Raw genomic sequence first — 13,493 nt, forward strand, 5'->3', positions numbered from 1 at the left:
CAAGATAACAGGAAATCTCCAGATAAAATAAATAAGTTCTTTATTATATGTCATATAGTAGAGTAATAGTAACTCTTTTGACTTAATGGTTCTTACAGCTTAATTTCTTTTTGCTTACTAGTATTTTCAGAGGACATTTAAGAAGGGAAATTACAAAAATTTACCTTTAAAAAGTTCTGTGTGTGTATATGTATATGGGCTAAGAATAAGGAAGAAGGTATAAAAACACAGTGTTGTAACAGGCTTATTTCAAGTTTCAATATAGAAAGCTAACTAAAGTAATTGTGTTCTTTTCTTTCTTTGGAAGGGAAAATGCAAGTCCAAACTTTAAGCAGTTTTGAAAAACAGTGTTTTTATTCATGCTTTCACTGTAGGCCTGTTTCTACATTGGAGAGTAAATTAGCTATCTTCTCAGGTCCTTTATAACCTGATTTTATGATTTAAATTCTACATCATTTAGTTATGAATAGTTTACTGAAATGGACTTTATTCAAAGTATTTGTAAAGAGTTCTGTTGGATGGAATTATTGTTTTCCATATTCTACCAAGACATTTGAGTGAACCTATTTTAAGTTTGATTTTGAAAATTAATAATTCATACACTACAGTTTTTTACTTTTGTCCCATAATTGGATTTGAAACACTTCAAAGTATTATGTGAACAAATATTTCACTTTCTTTTTACTTAAAAATCAATTTTTAATCTAAATTATGTTATTGTTAATTGTTTTGACTATAAATAAACATGAACATGAAGATGTATCCCTGTAAACATGTTTCTTTAACAAATACCCTGTCCAGTATATATACTTGTCTCTCCACCCTCACCCTTCTTCATTGATAAGGGATTTTGTTTTAATAAATGATTTAACTTCTCTTGATCAGAGGTACTTTTTTTTGTTTTTGTAAGAAATTATTGCTTAAAAAAGAAAAAGAATTCACAGTATGTTCTTACTGGTGTTGAAAGAGAGTGTCTTTCAAGAACCACTGAGAAATTTTTCTTAAAAGTTGAAAGATCAGCTTATTAATTTGTGTATGTTAGTCCTCTCTAAGTACTCTTGAAGAGTTGTTGTTTGTGTGTAGAATATAGTTTTTAGTCTGTGGATATTGCTCTTTGACTTATTTTGCAGTTCAATTCATTTATTTTATTTTTTCTTCATACAGATGACAGTCGAACTGCGAGCCAGTTGGATGAATTTCAGGAATGCTTGTCCAAGTTTACTCGATATAATTCAGTACGACCTTTGGCTACATTATCATATGCTAGTGATCTCTATAATGGTTCCAGCATAGTTTCTAGGTAAGTATGGGGCAGCATACTATTTTCTTACTATTCTCTTTTTCAGGAGTGTCTAGAATTTAATTGAATTTGAGAAGCAGTTATAGTGTTATGGTTAAGAGCCTCTTCTGAAATCCAGGTTGCCTGCCAATTTTTAGCTCTGCAGTCTTAGGCAAGTTTCTGAATCTCTTTAGTCCTCAATTTATCTCTAAAATGTAATGATTGTTAGTATCCGCCTCATAGGGCTGCAGTTTGTTTTCTTGTAATTCTTTTGTGTGGTTTTAATGACAAGGTGTGCTCTCCTAATAAATGCTCTCTCCTCTTCAGTTTTTTAGAAGAGTTTGTAAAGAATTGGTGTTATTTCTTCCTTACATATTTTGTACAGTTCCCCAGTGAAGCCATCTTGGTCTTGAGTTTTCTTTGAGGGAAGATTTTTAAATACAAATCCAATTTTTAGAAGAGATGTAAGGCTAATCAGGTTATCCATTTCTTCTTGATTGAGCATTATTTTTAGTTTATGCCTTTCAAGGAATTTGTCCACTTCATCTAGGTTGTTGAATTTACTGGCATACAAGTGTTTATAGTATTCCTTTATTATCCTTTTGATGTCTTTAGATTCTGTAATGATTTTTCTTTTCTCATCCTTGATTTCAGAAATTTGTTTCCCTTTTTTTTTATACTTAATAGTCTGGCTTAGAAGTTTTCAATTTTATTTATCTTCTCAAAGAACCAGCTCCTGGTTTATTGATACTATTTTTCTGTTCTCTGTTTCATTAATTTCTACTCTTTATTATTTCCCATTTTCTGCTTTCTTTAGGAGTAATTTGCTCTTATCTTTCTAGCTTCTTAAGGTAGAAACTGAAGTGATTGAGTTGAAACCTTTCTTCTTTTCTAATATAGATAATTTGTGTTATAAATTTCCCTCCAAGTGTTGCATTAACTGCATCTCACAAATTTTGATGTGATTGATATCTTTTCTTTTTTCCAGAATTTTTTTTATTCTGGTAAAATACACATGACATAAAATTTACCATCTTAATAACTGTTCAGCGGTATTAAATGCATTCATAATACTGTGCAACTGTCATCACCATCCATCTCTTTAATACTTGACATCTTGTAAAACTGACACTCCGTACCCATTAAACAATAACTCCTTGTTCCCTCTTGCCCCTAGTCCTGGCAACCACCATTCTACTTTCTTTGTCTATGATTCTGACTATTGCAAGTATCTCATATACGTGGAATGGTGCAATATTTGTCTTTTTGTGACTGGCTTATTTCGCTTAGTGTGGTGTCATCAGTGTACATCCATGCTATAGCATATGTCGGGATCTCCTTCCTTTTTAAGGCTGAATAACATTCCATTGCATGTGTATAACACATTATGGTCATCTGTCTGTCAATGGATACTTGTGTTGCTTCCATGTTTTAGCTACTGTGAATAATGCTACTGTGAACATGGGTGTAAAACTATCTCTTTGAGACCTTGCTTGCGATTCTTTTGGGCATATACCCAGAAATGGAATTGCTGGATCAAATGGTAATTCTATTTTTAATTTTTTGAGGAACTGCCATACTATTTTCCACCAGGGGTATACCATTTTGCATTTCTACCAGCAGAGCCTAAGGGTTCCAATTTCTCCACATCTTTGCCAGTATTTATTTTGTTTTTTTGATAGTAGCCATTCTACTGGGTATGAGGTTAGGTTTGATTGCCTAGATTTGATTTGAATTTCCCTAATGATTAGTGATGTTAAATGTCTTTTCACGTGCTTATTGGTCATTTGCATATCTTCTTCGGGAAAATGTCTTTTCAAGTCCTTTGTCCATTTTTGAATTGAGTTTGTTTTTTATTGTTGGTTTCAGGAGCTTTCTATATATTCTGAATATTAATCCTTTATCAGATTTATAAATATTTTCTCTCATTCTGTGGGTTGCCTTTTTACTCTGTTGATATTGTGTGTTGTCAATGCATACAGTTTAAGATTTTTTATGAAGTCTTATTTGTTTATTTTTTCTTTTGTTGCTTGTGCCTGTGGTGTCATATCCAAAAAATCATTGTCAAATCCCAAGTTGTGAAAAGAGTTTTATGGTTTTAGATTTAGGTTTTTGATCCATTTTGAATTAATTTTTGTATATAGTTTTAGGTAAGGATCTAACTTCATTCTTTTGCATGTGAATATCTAGTTTTCTCAGAACCATTTTTTGAAAAAACTGTCCTTTCTCCAGTGAATGGTCTTGGCACTCTTGTCAAAAATCCTTAGACCATATATGTAAGGGTTTATTTCTGTGTTCTCTCTTCTATTCCATTGGCGTATATGTCTGTTTTTATCTATGTTTTTTGATTACTGTAGCTTTGTAGTAAGTTTTGAAATCAGGAAGTATGAGTCCTCTAGCTACTTCAGGTCCTTTGGAAATCCATGTGAATTTTAGGATGGGCTTTCCTATTTCTGAAAAAAAAAAGTCATTGGGATTTTGATAGGAATTGCATTAAATCTGTAGATCACTTTGGGTAGTATTTGACATCTTAACAATATTCAGCCTTCCAGTCCATGAACATGGGGTATGTTTTCATTTATGTCTTAGTTTCTTTCAGCAGTGTTTAGTAGTTCTCATTGTACAAGTCACCTCCTTTGTTAATTCCTAAATATTTTTTTGATGCTCGTGTAAATGAAATTGTGTCTGTAATTTTCTTTTTAGATTGTTCATTGTTATTATATCAAGATATATTTTTCATTTTCACTCATTTCAAAAATCTTTTAAATTTCAAATTTGATTTTATTTAGACTCATGGATTACTGAGACATTAGTTTTCAAATATTGGGGTTTTCTAGTTATCTTTTTGTTATTAATTTACATTATTTTTATCTTCATCATCTTGACCACTCTTTGAAAATTTTTAATAAATTTTCTAATATACATAAAGTTGGAAAGAATAGAATCCTTTATACAATCATCTCCCAGACTCATCAGTGATCCAAATTTTGCTATACTTGCTTTGTTTATACTCTTCATTCTTACTTTCTTTGCTTAAGTATTTTGAAACAAATCCCAGGTATTATGTCATTTCAACTGTAGATTCTTAAGAATCTCTATGTCTTAAAATATGGATATTGTATAACCACGGGGCTTTATCACCTCTAACACAATTAGCAGTAGTCCCTTGGAATCATCAAATTGCTAGTCTAGGGGCTTCCCTGGTGGCGCAGTGGTTGAGAGTCCGCCTGCTGATGCAGGGGACAGGGGTTCATGCCCTGGTCCGGGCGGATCCCACATGCCGTGGAGTGGCTGGGCCCGTGAGCCATGGCCACTGAGCCTGCGCGTCTGGAGCCTGTGTTCTGCAATGGGAGAGGCTGCAACAGTGAGAGGCCTGCATACTGCAAAAAAAAAAAAAAAAAAATTGCTAGTCTATGTTCAAATTTTCTAAGTAGAATGAAGAAGCCTTAAAAAAATGTTTTTGATGTGGATCAGGAATTTGACAATTTTTAGCTTTTTAAAAATTACTGAAACTACATGTGCTTTTCCATTTTCATGACTGAGATTTTTATTTATGTATATGAATATTGATCTTGAAATTCAGGCCATTAGCTAAAGAGACTATTGCATTAAATCTTTTATTGTATTCAAGCTTGTTGTTTAACTTGGTAACAAGAAAAAAATCATACATTTATTTATTTTTCTATATGTTGGAAGTGTAAGTTTTCCTAATCAGGCAGTGGGGTGATTAAAGTTTTAAAATGCAGTAAATTGTGGGTTTTGTTTAACTAATTAATTAAATTAGTAATTAACCTATTTAACAAAAATTCATTGACTACCTGGTGTGGGAGAGGCTAGGAGTGTAATCATGAACAGGCCAGCTTTGATGCTTGGATTCAGGAGAGCTCTCAATTTTATTTCAGAGCCTTTATATAGAAGAAATAATACTGATCTGCTATGTACACATTTACTTATAATTATATGGCTCTACCCAACTGAAATATAATGCAGATTAGAACTCTGTTGTAATAACGATTAATGTCCCTGACCATTGTGAATTCATCCTATATTGTATTTTCGTCTCCATTTAAAAATGAACAAATAACCAAAAACAAAATTTCCTTCTTAACTTCATATTACAAAAGCAGCATTTCTAGTTAGAAAATGTAGGATTGGTTATACATCTCTAGGTATTCAAAAAAGAGTAAGAGCTATTCTTCATTCCTGAAAGCCATTTTAGCTTGATATAATATAATTTTGTTTTTTTGGTTTTTTGGTTTTTTTGCGGTACGTGGGGCTCTCACTGTTGTGGCCTCTCCCGTTGCGTAGCACAGGCTCCGGACGCGCAGGCTCAGCAGCCATGGCACACGGGCCCAGCCGCTCCACGGCATATGGGATCTTCCCGGACCGGGGCACGAACCCGTGTCCCCTGCATCGGCAGGCGGACTCTCAACCACTGCGCCACCAGGGAAGCCATATTTTTTAAAAAATAAGTAAACCTTGATCATGTAAAGACATTTATATCAGAGTGCTGTGTTTTCTGAGGCAGACATTTACTGTTATAGGAAGACTTAAGATTTCAGTTTAGAAATATAACTTACTGAAAGTGAGAGTGCTTATATCAAAATATTTCAAGAAAAATAAAAAATTTAAAGGTACCTTTAGTTGTTCCATCTTCATGTTGACATCCATTCTTTTCTCTTATTTACATTGAATTAACATTTCTGAAGGGAAAATTTCCAATTTAAGCAGTTTATCAAGCAGAACGCTTGAAGAACTATAGTAGGCAGCAGCAAAGGAACATAGTATCCATAGTATTGAAGGGACTTTGAAACTTTCACAATCCTGGTGATTTTTTGCTTTTTCTAGTTTCTCACATTCAGACACATCATTGATAATAAATTCATTTTAAAGGCTTTTAATTCCTTGCAAATTAGGACATTTAATAAAGAATTTCTTTTGGGAAGAGGGGTGAAGACATGTTAGAGATGACAAATAATGTTGAATTTGGTGCATTATTTCATTACACTGTAAAAGAAATTATTCTTACTGTAAAATTGCATGACATGTATTTAGTGTTGGTCATTTACTGCAGTGAGAATCTCACTGAGAGAAAAAGCTGAACCGGAAGCTTTCACTTTTAAAATTTGTCTTCCTTTGCTTATGGATCACTTTGGGTTATTTAACATCATACTCGTGAGTCCACAAGGTGGCAGCATTTGTTTACTTTGACAATGTCTCAACTAACAGACAATAGACAAGGCATGGAAATCAGTGGCTTATAGTGAAGTTCATTCTCATAAATACTAGATGGTCCTAGGTTAACGTCACCAAGTAATAGAAAGGATAGAGAACTTTTCTTACACATAGCAATAATGGAACATTTTGCATTTTTTCTTGAATTAGGTATTCATGACCACCAGAGAGGAATGAAACTGCATTGTTTAAACTTACTGAATACTTAGTAGCAGTGGCTGTTGAATTCTTGGTTTGAACGTTGCGTACCTAGATTGTTTTGGTTAAAATTGTTATACACTCCCTCTGTAGTTTACAGATTATGTTAACATTTTTGCTTATATTTTCTCAAACTCTTGAAATAGACTTACATCAGGCATTAGTAAATTCATAAGAAGAAAATGATTTTTTTGCTGCTAGTAGTGTAGTGTTTGATTACTTTTCTTCAGACACCATTGTAAGTATTTTACATGACCTTGTAAGTATTTCACTAACTTCATTTAATCTTTACTGTGGAATAAGGCATTGCTATTAATCTCATTCTACAGATGAGGAATTGAGGTAGAGAGAAATTTTCTAGCTTGTCCAAGATCAACACAGTGCTAGTAAATGACAGAACTAAGATTTGAACTAAGACATTCTGGGCCCTGTGTTCTGCTGTTCTTTTGTCCCTTCAGGATCTGTTGAAACCTTGGGAAAAGTTTCTGAAAGCACTTTACTTTTTGAGACGAACGAAAGAAGTTATTCTTTTGAGTTTCTGATACTTTGTATCCCTATTACTGTCTTGTCTAACTTGGCGTCGATAATGAAAATTTTTTTATTTTTAATTTAATGTAGATATGACGTTCCAGTGTCACTTTTGCCATATATTTATTTTTTTGTAGTAGCCAGTTATAAGGATTGTTGTCTTACTGAACTTCAGTTTATAATGACAGTCAGTGCTGATCCAGGTTTAGGGTACCTTTTAATATATTCTTTATTGTAGAATGCTGTGAGTTTTAAATTTGTACTTAAAAATAGGTTGTCTCCAGGTAATTAATTACTTGGTCAGGAAGAAGTATGATTTTTAGGATGACTTATGCACTTCTCTTTTTGTCAGAAGATATTTCTTTTATTATCTAAAGAGTTATCAGGCCATCTGGGGTTGATGAGAAATGGGAGGAGTGGGAGTGCAGAGGAAAGGATTTTTTTTTCTTCAGAATTTGGCCCAGGACCAATTTTTTAAAGCAGTAATTTAAAAAATTGTGTTCTAGGCTTGAAGCTTCATCAGGGAGGGCATCTTATCTGCCTTACTTCCCGCTGTATCTCCATGCCTGGCACATGGTAGGTGCCCATTAGTAAATAGTTGTTGAATGAATGCGTGAATGAATGGAAAACTTTCTGCATGCTCTGGGAGGACCCAGAGCAGGTGGGGCTCTAGCAGTTGTCTACCTTAACCTGCTTTTACATATTTGCTTTCTGATAAGTATTCCTTTGAAGAAAGTATCCCTAGGCTAAAAAAGAAGTCTGTAAATCACCAATGACACATGACAGAAAAATAAGTTGATGTTAACAACTTAAAATAGAAGCGTCCAAGATTGTCAGCATGTGTTAATCAGTTTCCTACTTCTGTGACAATTCAAGATACAGGCTAAAGATGAAATACACACGGTCTAAGTTTAAGCGTTAGAAATTGCTGCATCCTCTCTCTTCCCCATAGCCTCTTTCCTACCTTTTTCCTCTTCTCATCTCAATTCCTCTTATTTTTCCTGTTTATTTTCCTTTGCCCTTGCTTACACTGAGGCTTGTCAGTAGTACATATTGAAACCATGAACTCAAATCATTTTATGCTTATTACCACAAAGAAAGTGTTAGTTAGGCTAGCATTTGAGATTTTAGTAGACTAGTAAGTTTGTCACTAATCAGAACATAAAATAGATGCCCACGACAAAGGCTTAGAATTAGAATGCTGCCTTTTATTCATGATAAAATTATTTACCTGGAGAATAGTAGAGTTTGTTAACCTAATGACTCTCTTCAAATAATCAAAGTAAAAGAGGAAGTAGAATGGTTCTGTTTGGTACCAAGAGATAAAAGTAGGACTAACGGCTGGAAGCCACATTTTAAGGTTAATATAAGGAAGATCTTTGTAGTCAGCAGTGTGTAGAAGTGCAATAGGCTTCATCGGGAGGTAGTTGCTATATGCTCTTCTTAGTTTTTAAAACTAAGCTCTAGTTTTTCTTTTCTTTTTTTTTTAATCGAGAAAATTTTTCTGCAATCCTGAGATCAGTTATATATATATGTTCACTTGTACTTTTCTAGGATATTTTTGTTTTAATTTTTTTAAATTGTACCTGTTCATAACAAATACTTTAAGTGCCGAGAGTACAAATAAGAGTGATACACAGAATACTGGAGAGACAAACCTATAAGCCAATATATAGAATAAAGTGTTGTAAGTGCTATGAAAGCATCTACTGGGTACAACATGGAAAATGGATTTGAAAGAAGCAAGAGTAGGAAGTAGGGAGATCCAATATATAGGTGGTTGTTGAAACTGGCCAGGCATAGCATCAATACATGATGATGACTTGTGACCTGTACTAGGGTAAGGTCAGTGGGGCTTAGGTGAAGAAGTATGTAAAAAAATATTTGGGGACTGGGGACTTCCCTCGTGGTCCATTGGTTCAGAATCCTTCCTTCCAATGCAGGGGATGTGGATTCATCCCTGATCAGGGAGCTAAGATCGCACATGCCCCGGGACAACTAAGCCCATGCACCACAACTACTGAGCCTACGTACCACAACTAGAGAGCCCAAATGCCACAATTAGAAAGCCCACGCACCACAACTACGGAGCCCACGTGCCACAACTAGAGAGAAACCCATGCGCCACAGCAAAGAGCCTGCGCACTGCAATGAAAGATCCCATGTGCTGCAGCTAAGACCTGATGCAGCCGTAAATAAATAAATAAATATTAAAAAAATATATTTGGGGACTAAGGTAGACAAAACTTGATGATTGATGGGTGTTGTCCTTGAAGGAGAGGAAGATAGCTTCCAGGCTTTAGGCTTGAGGAGCTCGGCTGAAAAATATTGGTGTCATTTACAGAGATAGGGATACTGGAAGAAGAGTAGGTTTAAAGGTAAGGAGGCACATGGGAGATTATGCATAGGCTCTTTGGTTTTACAGAGAAGAGGTCTATGAATATGGGAATTTGTACAGTTGATAATTGAAATCATGGTTGTAGACTCATAGAGCTCCAACATTTAAAGATCAGGTAGACGAGGAGGAACCCGTAAAGCAGATCAAGAAGGTTCTCAGATGAAAATGAAAAGTAGGAGAGTTTATTGCCATGAAAACCAATGAGGAAACATGAGATAATTTGTAGAATTAGATCATGTGCGGATTGAATCCAAAGCAAAGTAAGACTTTTTGCTTTCATTAGAAGGGAGGACACTTCCTCCTCCATAATAGGAGGGAAGGAGAAAAGAATGGGTTCAAAGGCAGGCATGTTTGTATATTTAGTGACAAGGAGATAAAGGAGTTCTTAAGAGTTTATGCTTTTTCCATATGTCATCTCAGAGTGACAGGTAGAAAGGGTGGTTAGTGTTCATGTTTGACTGTGAAAGAAAAAGATATTAGATGACGAAAATGATTAAACTTACGGACCGTGGAATTTAAACTGCATACTGAAGGAAATAAAGATAGGAGAGGTCTGAGAAAGAGGCAAAAGTGGTGGAATCAGCTTTGTAGAGGACAAGAATGAAGGGTTGTGAGAATAGAGAGCAAGTGGTGGGGGCGGGGGTGCTATGGAGACTGTGGTCAGAGAGGTATTTGCACCTTTGGCAGGGAATTCTTTTTCATCTTTGTACTTGTAACACTGGGTAGTTTACCTGATATCTAGTGGGCTCTCCTGTTTGTTGACTCAGTTGTAGAATAAACTAAAATGTAAGGTAAAAAATAAATAATAAATGCTTGTGGGGATCTGATAAAATGCTGAGGGAGTTGACTAAAGAGGGAGTTCACTTTAGGCTATGACTTTCAGGTTCCTGGAGGTATTTGAAGTGGTTCTTTTAAGTTTTTTCTTCTGAATTTCTATAGATTATTACTTCTCTACTTGATTTTTAAGATAGGAAGTGCCATTAATATACTTTCTCCTGTTACTTCATTGTGTTCAAAATCCTGTCTTTCATAATGTCTTGGTAAAGTTTGTGGTAGAAGTAGTAATTGTTGTTAAAGGCTGGCTATCATTGTACTTGCTTAAGTTTAGGGGGAAGATAAAGCTTGGTTTGCAACTTCTCCGGCTAAAATATGTGGAGGAGAAATAAGGGAATGTAATTATTCACACGTGTGGAATGATAGAGGCTACCTCTATAGGGGAAGGCCTTTGTAAATCTTTATAGTAAAACTACTAATTTGGAATAGGGACAAAGAAGACCAATTTGAATGAGTGAAGTCTCATGTAGTTTAAAAAAATAATTTTATTTATTTCAGCTATCTAGCCTAATTAGCAGTAGTTTCAATTCATCCTTTTAAAATGAGATGAAATGAGAACTTATTTGAAATTTTTTAGCATTTTGTGTGGCACACTGTAACTACTAAGTAAATGTTAGGCAATATTCTTACTGTTTCAGATTTACTAACATGCCTAAGGACAATAGTTTGGACAAACTTTGGTAGGCCTCAGATATAGCTGGAGGGCTTGTTAAAACACAGATTGCTGGGCCCACTCCCAGAGTTTCTGATGCAGTAGTCTGTGCTGGGGCCAAGAATTTCTAACATTCTCAGGAGATACTGATGCTGCTGGTCTGAGATGGCACTTTGGGGACACTGTCTTAGGTTAAGAGCTTTACAAAGAAGATATTTACTTCCAGTATAAGAAATTTACTTCTAATAGGAAATATTTATCATTTTAATTCTTTAGGAGAAGACCATCATTATTTATTTTTTATAGTTTATGAATCAAAGAAAATAAGGTTAAAAAAAAAAAACCATTTAGTCTATAGTTTCCTAACCAATAAGTTGTCATAGTGTGCTGTGAATGGGTTGCATTTGTACCAAGACATTTATTCCTTCTGTTCTTGGAACAGTTGAGTGAGGACTGGGTTGGAGAACCAGCTTATAATCAACTATCCTAAGGACAGAGGGGATTAATCACATGTTTAACTTAATTTGTTTTACCTGCTGCACAGTGATAGGGAAACTCTAGCTTAGAGAACCAAGAACAAATAAAGTATCTTATTTTCTCTCCAAGTTGTTGTAGTAATTTTTGGTGAACAAAGTTTATAGTGAAAATTGGAACTGAGGTCTTTAACATATAAAATATTGATATTTCATGTTAATAATTAACCTGCAAAGCTGAGTTCTTAAAAGGAAGCCTACTCTTACTCTTGCTGGAGGACCGTCTCACTTTGATATAGAAGTGAGTCACTGGGCTGCCAGTAAGTAGGGTACACATTTTGGGGGGTTGAGAGGGAAGTTTTGAACCTTTTAAAATTTGAAAAAAATATGTTCTTAAATGTAATCTCTTTATTCACTCTTTCTTATACTTTTGACTTAATCAGGAGGTTATGTAGGGGAGGAAAAATCCTTTTCCATCTACCTTTCTGAGGTTTTGGCTGGGATCCCTATAACAAGAGACAGATTAACAAAAGAAAAACAAGTTTATTAATATTTATATTTCATATATACATGAGAGAAACGCAGTGAAGTGAGTAACTCAGAGAGGTGGCTTAGAACTCTGGCTTATATTGCATCTTTAACAAACAACAATAATCTGTAGAATAAAGACAGGACAGAGGAAAGCAGTTTTAGGCTTCCAAGGACAGCAAGCTGTGGGAAGGTAAATATACAGAGGGAACTAGTTTGTTTGCAGATTCCTCTAGTGCCATCTGTGGGCTGGTAAGAGTCTAGAGTGTCCAGTAAAGAGCATTTTTTTTTTTTTTTTTTTTTTTTTTTTTTTTTTTTTTTTTTGCTGTACGCGGGCCTCTCACCGCTGTGGCCTCTCCCGTTGCGGAGCACAGGCTCCGGACACACAGGCCCCGCGGCCATGGCTCGCGGGCCCAGCCGCTCCGCGGCATGTGGGATCTTCCGGGATCGGGGCACGAACCCGTGTCCCCTGCATCGGCAGGCGGACTCTCAACCACTGCGCCACCAGGGAAGCCCTGTAAAGAGCATTTATACCCTGCTTTTAGGCAGAAAGAGGGGAAGGATGGAGAGAGCTTTTTCTTCATTTGCTGCTTTTTAGTTGCCTTCAGCTCAAAATAATTTTTATGTCAAAGAGGCACATTTGGGGGTGACATTCTGGTTTCCTTCAAATAAAATCAAAGTCTCTGTCCATCTTGTCACTAGTGTGAATTTAGTAGGACTGCAGTTTACTGCAACTTAGAAATAACTGTGATATCAGTATACAGAAAACAGTCTGGTAAAGTGTTTTATAATATAAATATTTGACAAAGGCAACTTCAGTGTACCATTATTTGCCTTAGATGTGGTAATTTGCCTATATGTTGCTAACATCAGACATTTAAAACTTAGGTAAGAATGGCTGTTACTCTAAGAGCAGTTGTACACATGTACCATTTTGATTTTTTCCCCTTTATCTGAGTTAAATCTACTGTTCATAATAGTTTCATATTATGCTCACACTTCACCTATACAGAATTTAACCTCTGGCAGTCTCATATGGCTGAAACGTAGTCAGTAACCAAGGCTGAAATGAAAAATAAAAAGGCTTTAGAACAAAATAAATGCTATTAAATTAATGACTAAAGCTCATACATTCACAAATGGCCAGCTTTTTGGGTTACTTCATGTCTATTGACTTTTTTATATACAACCCCTGTAATCTTAGTTGTCTGGTTTGTGTCTCTTCAAATTATAAAGGGAAGGGAAATTTCAATAGATAGGTTCAATGACAGCAGCAAGAAGTGATAGCTCCTAGCTTGACAAAGGGAAGAAATGATGAACCTGCAAATAGGAGCTAAAAAATATAGCAGTTTTTTTCCATTTAATATG

At 35.1% G+C, this 13,493-nt stretch overlaps 1 protein-coding gene across 3 annotated transcripts in view; it reads left to right on the forward strand.

Annotated features, from left to right (window-relative positions):
• Positions 1 to 13,493, forward strand: part of COP1 (COP1 E3 ubiquitin ligase) — a 230,194-nt gene that overhangs the window by 123,810 nt on the left and 92,891 nt on the right. For all 3 annotated transcript variants that reach the window (XM_060091213.1, XM_060091217.1, XM_060091214.1), the window contains one exon: positions 1,165 to 1,300. In XM_060091213.1, coding sequence (XP_059947196.1) covers positions 1,165 to 1,300 — 136 coding nt within the window. The remainder of the gene's footprint in view (positions 1 to 1,164; positions 1,301 to 13,493) is intronic.

Source organism: Mesoplodon densirostris, chromosome 2 (genome assembly GCF_025265405.1).
Source record: "Mesoplodon densirostris isolate mMesDen1 chromosome 2, mMesDen1 primary haplotype, whole genome shotgun sequence".
In the NCBI taxonomy this organism is placed as follows: Eukaryota; Metazoa; Chordata; class Mammalia; order Artiodactyla; family Ziphiidae; genus Mesoplodon; species Mesoplodon densirostris.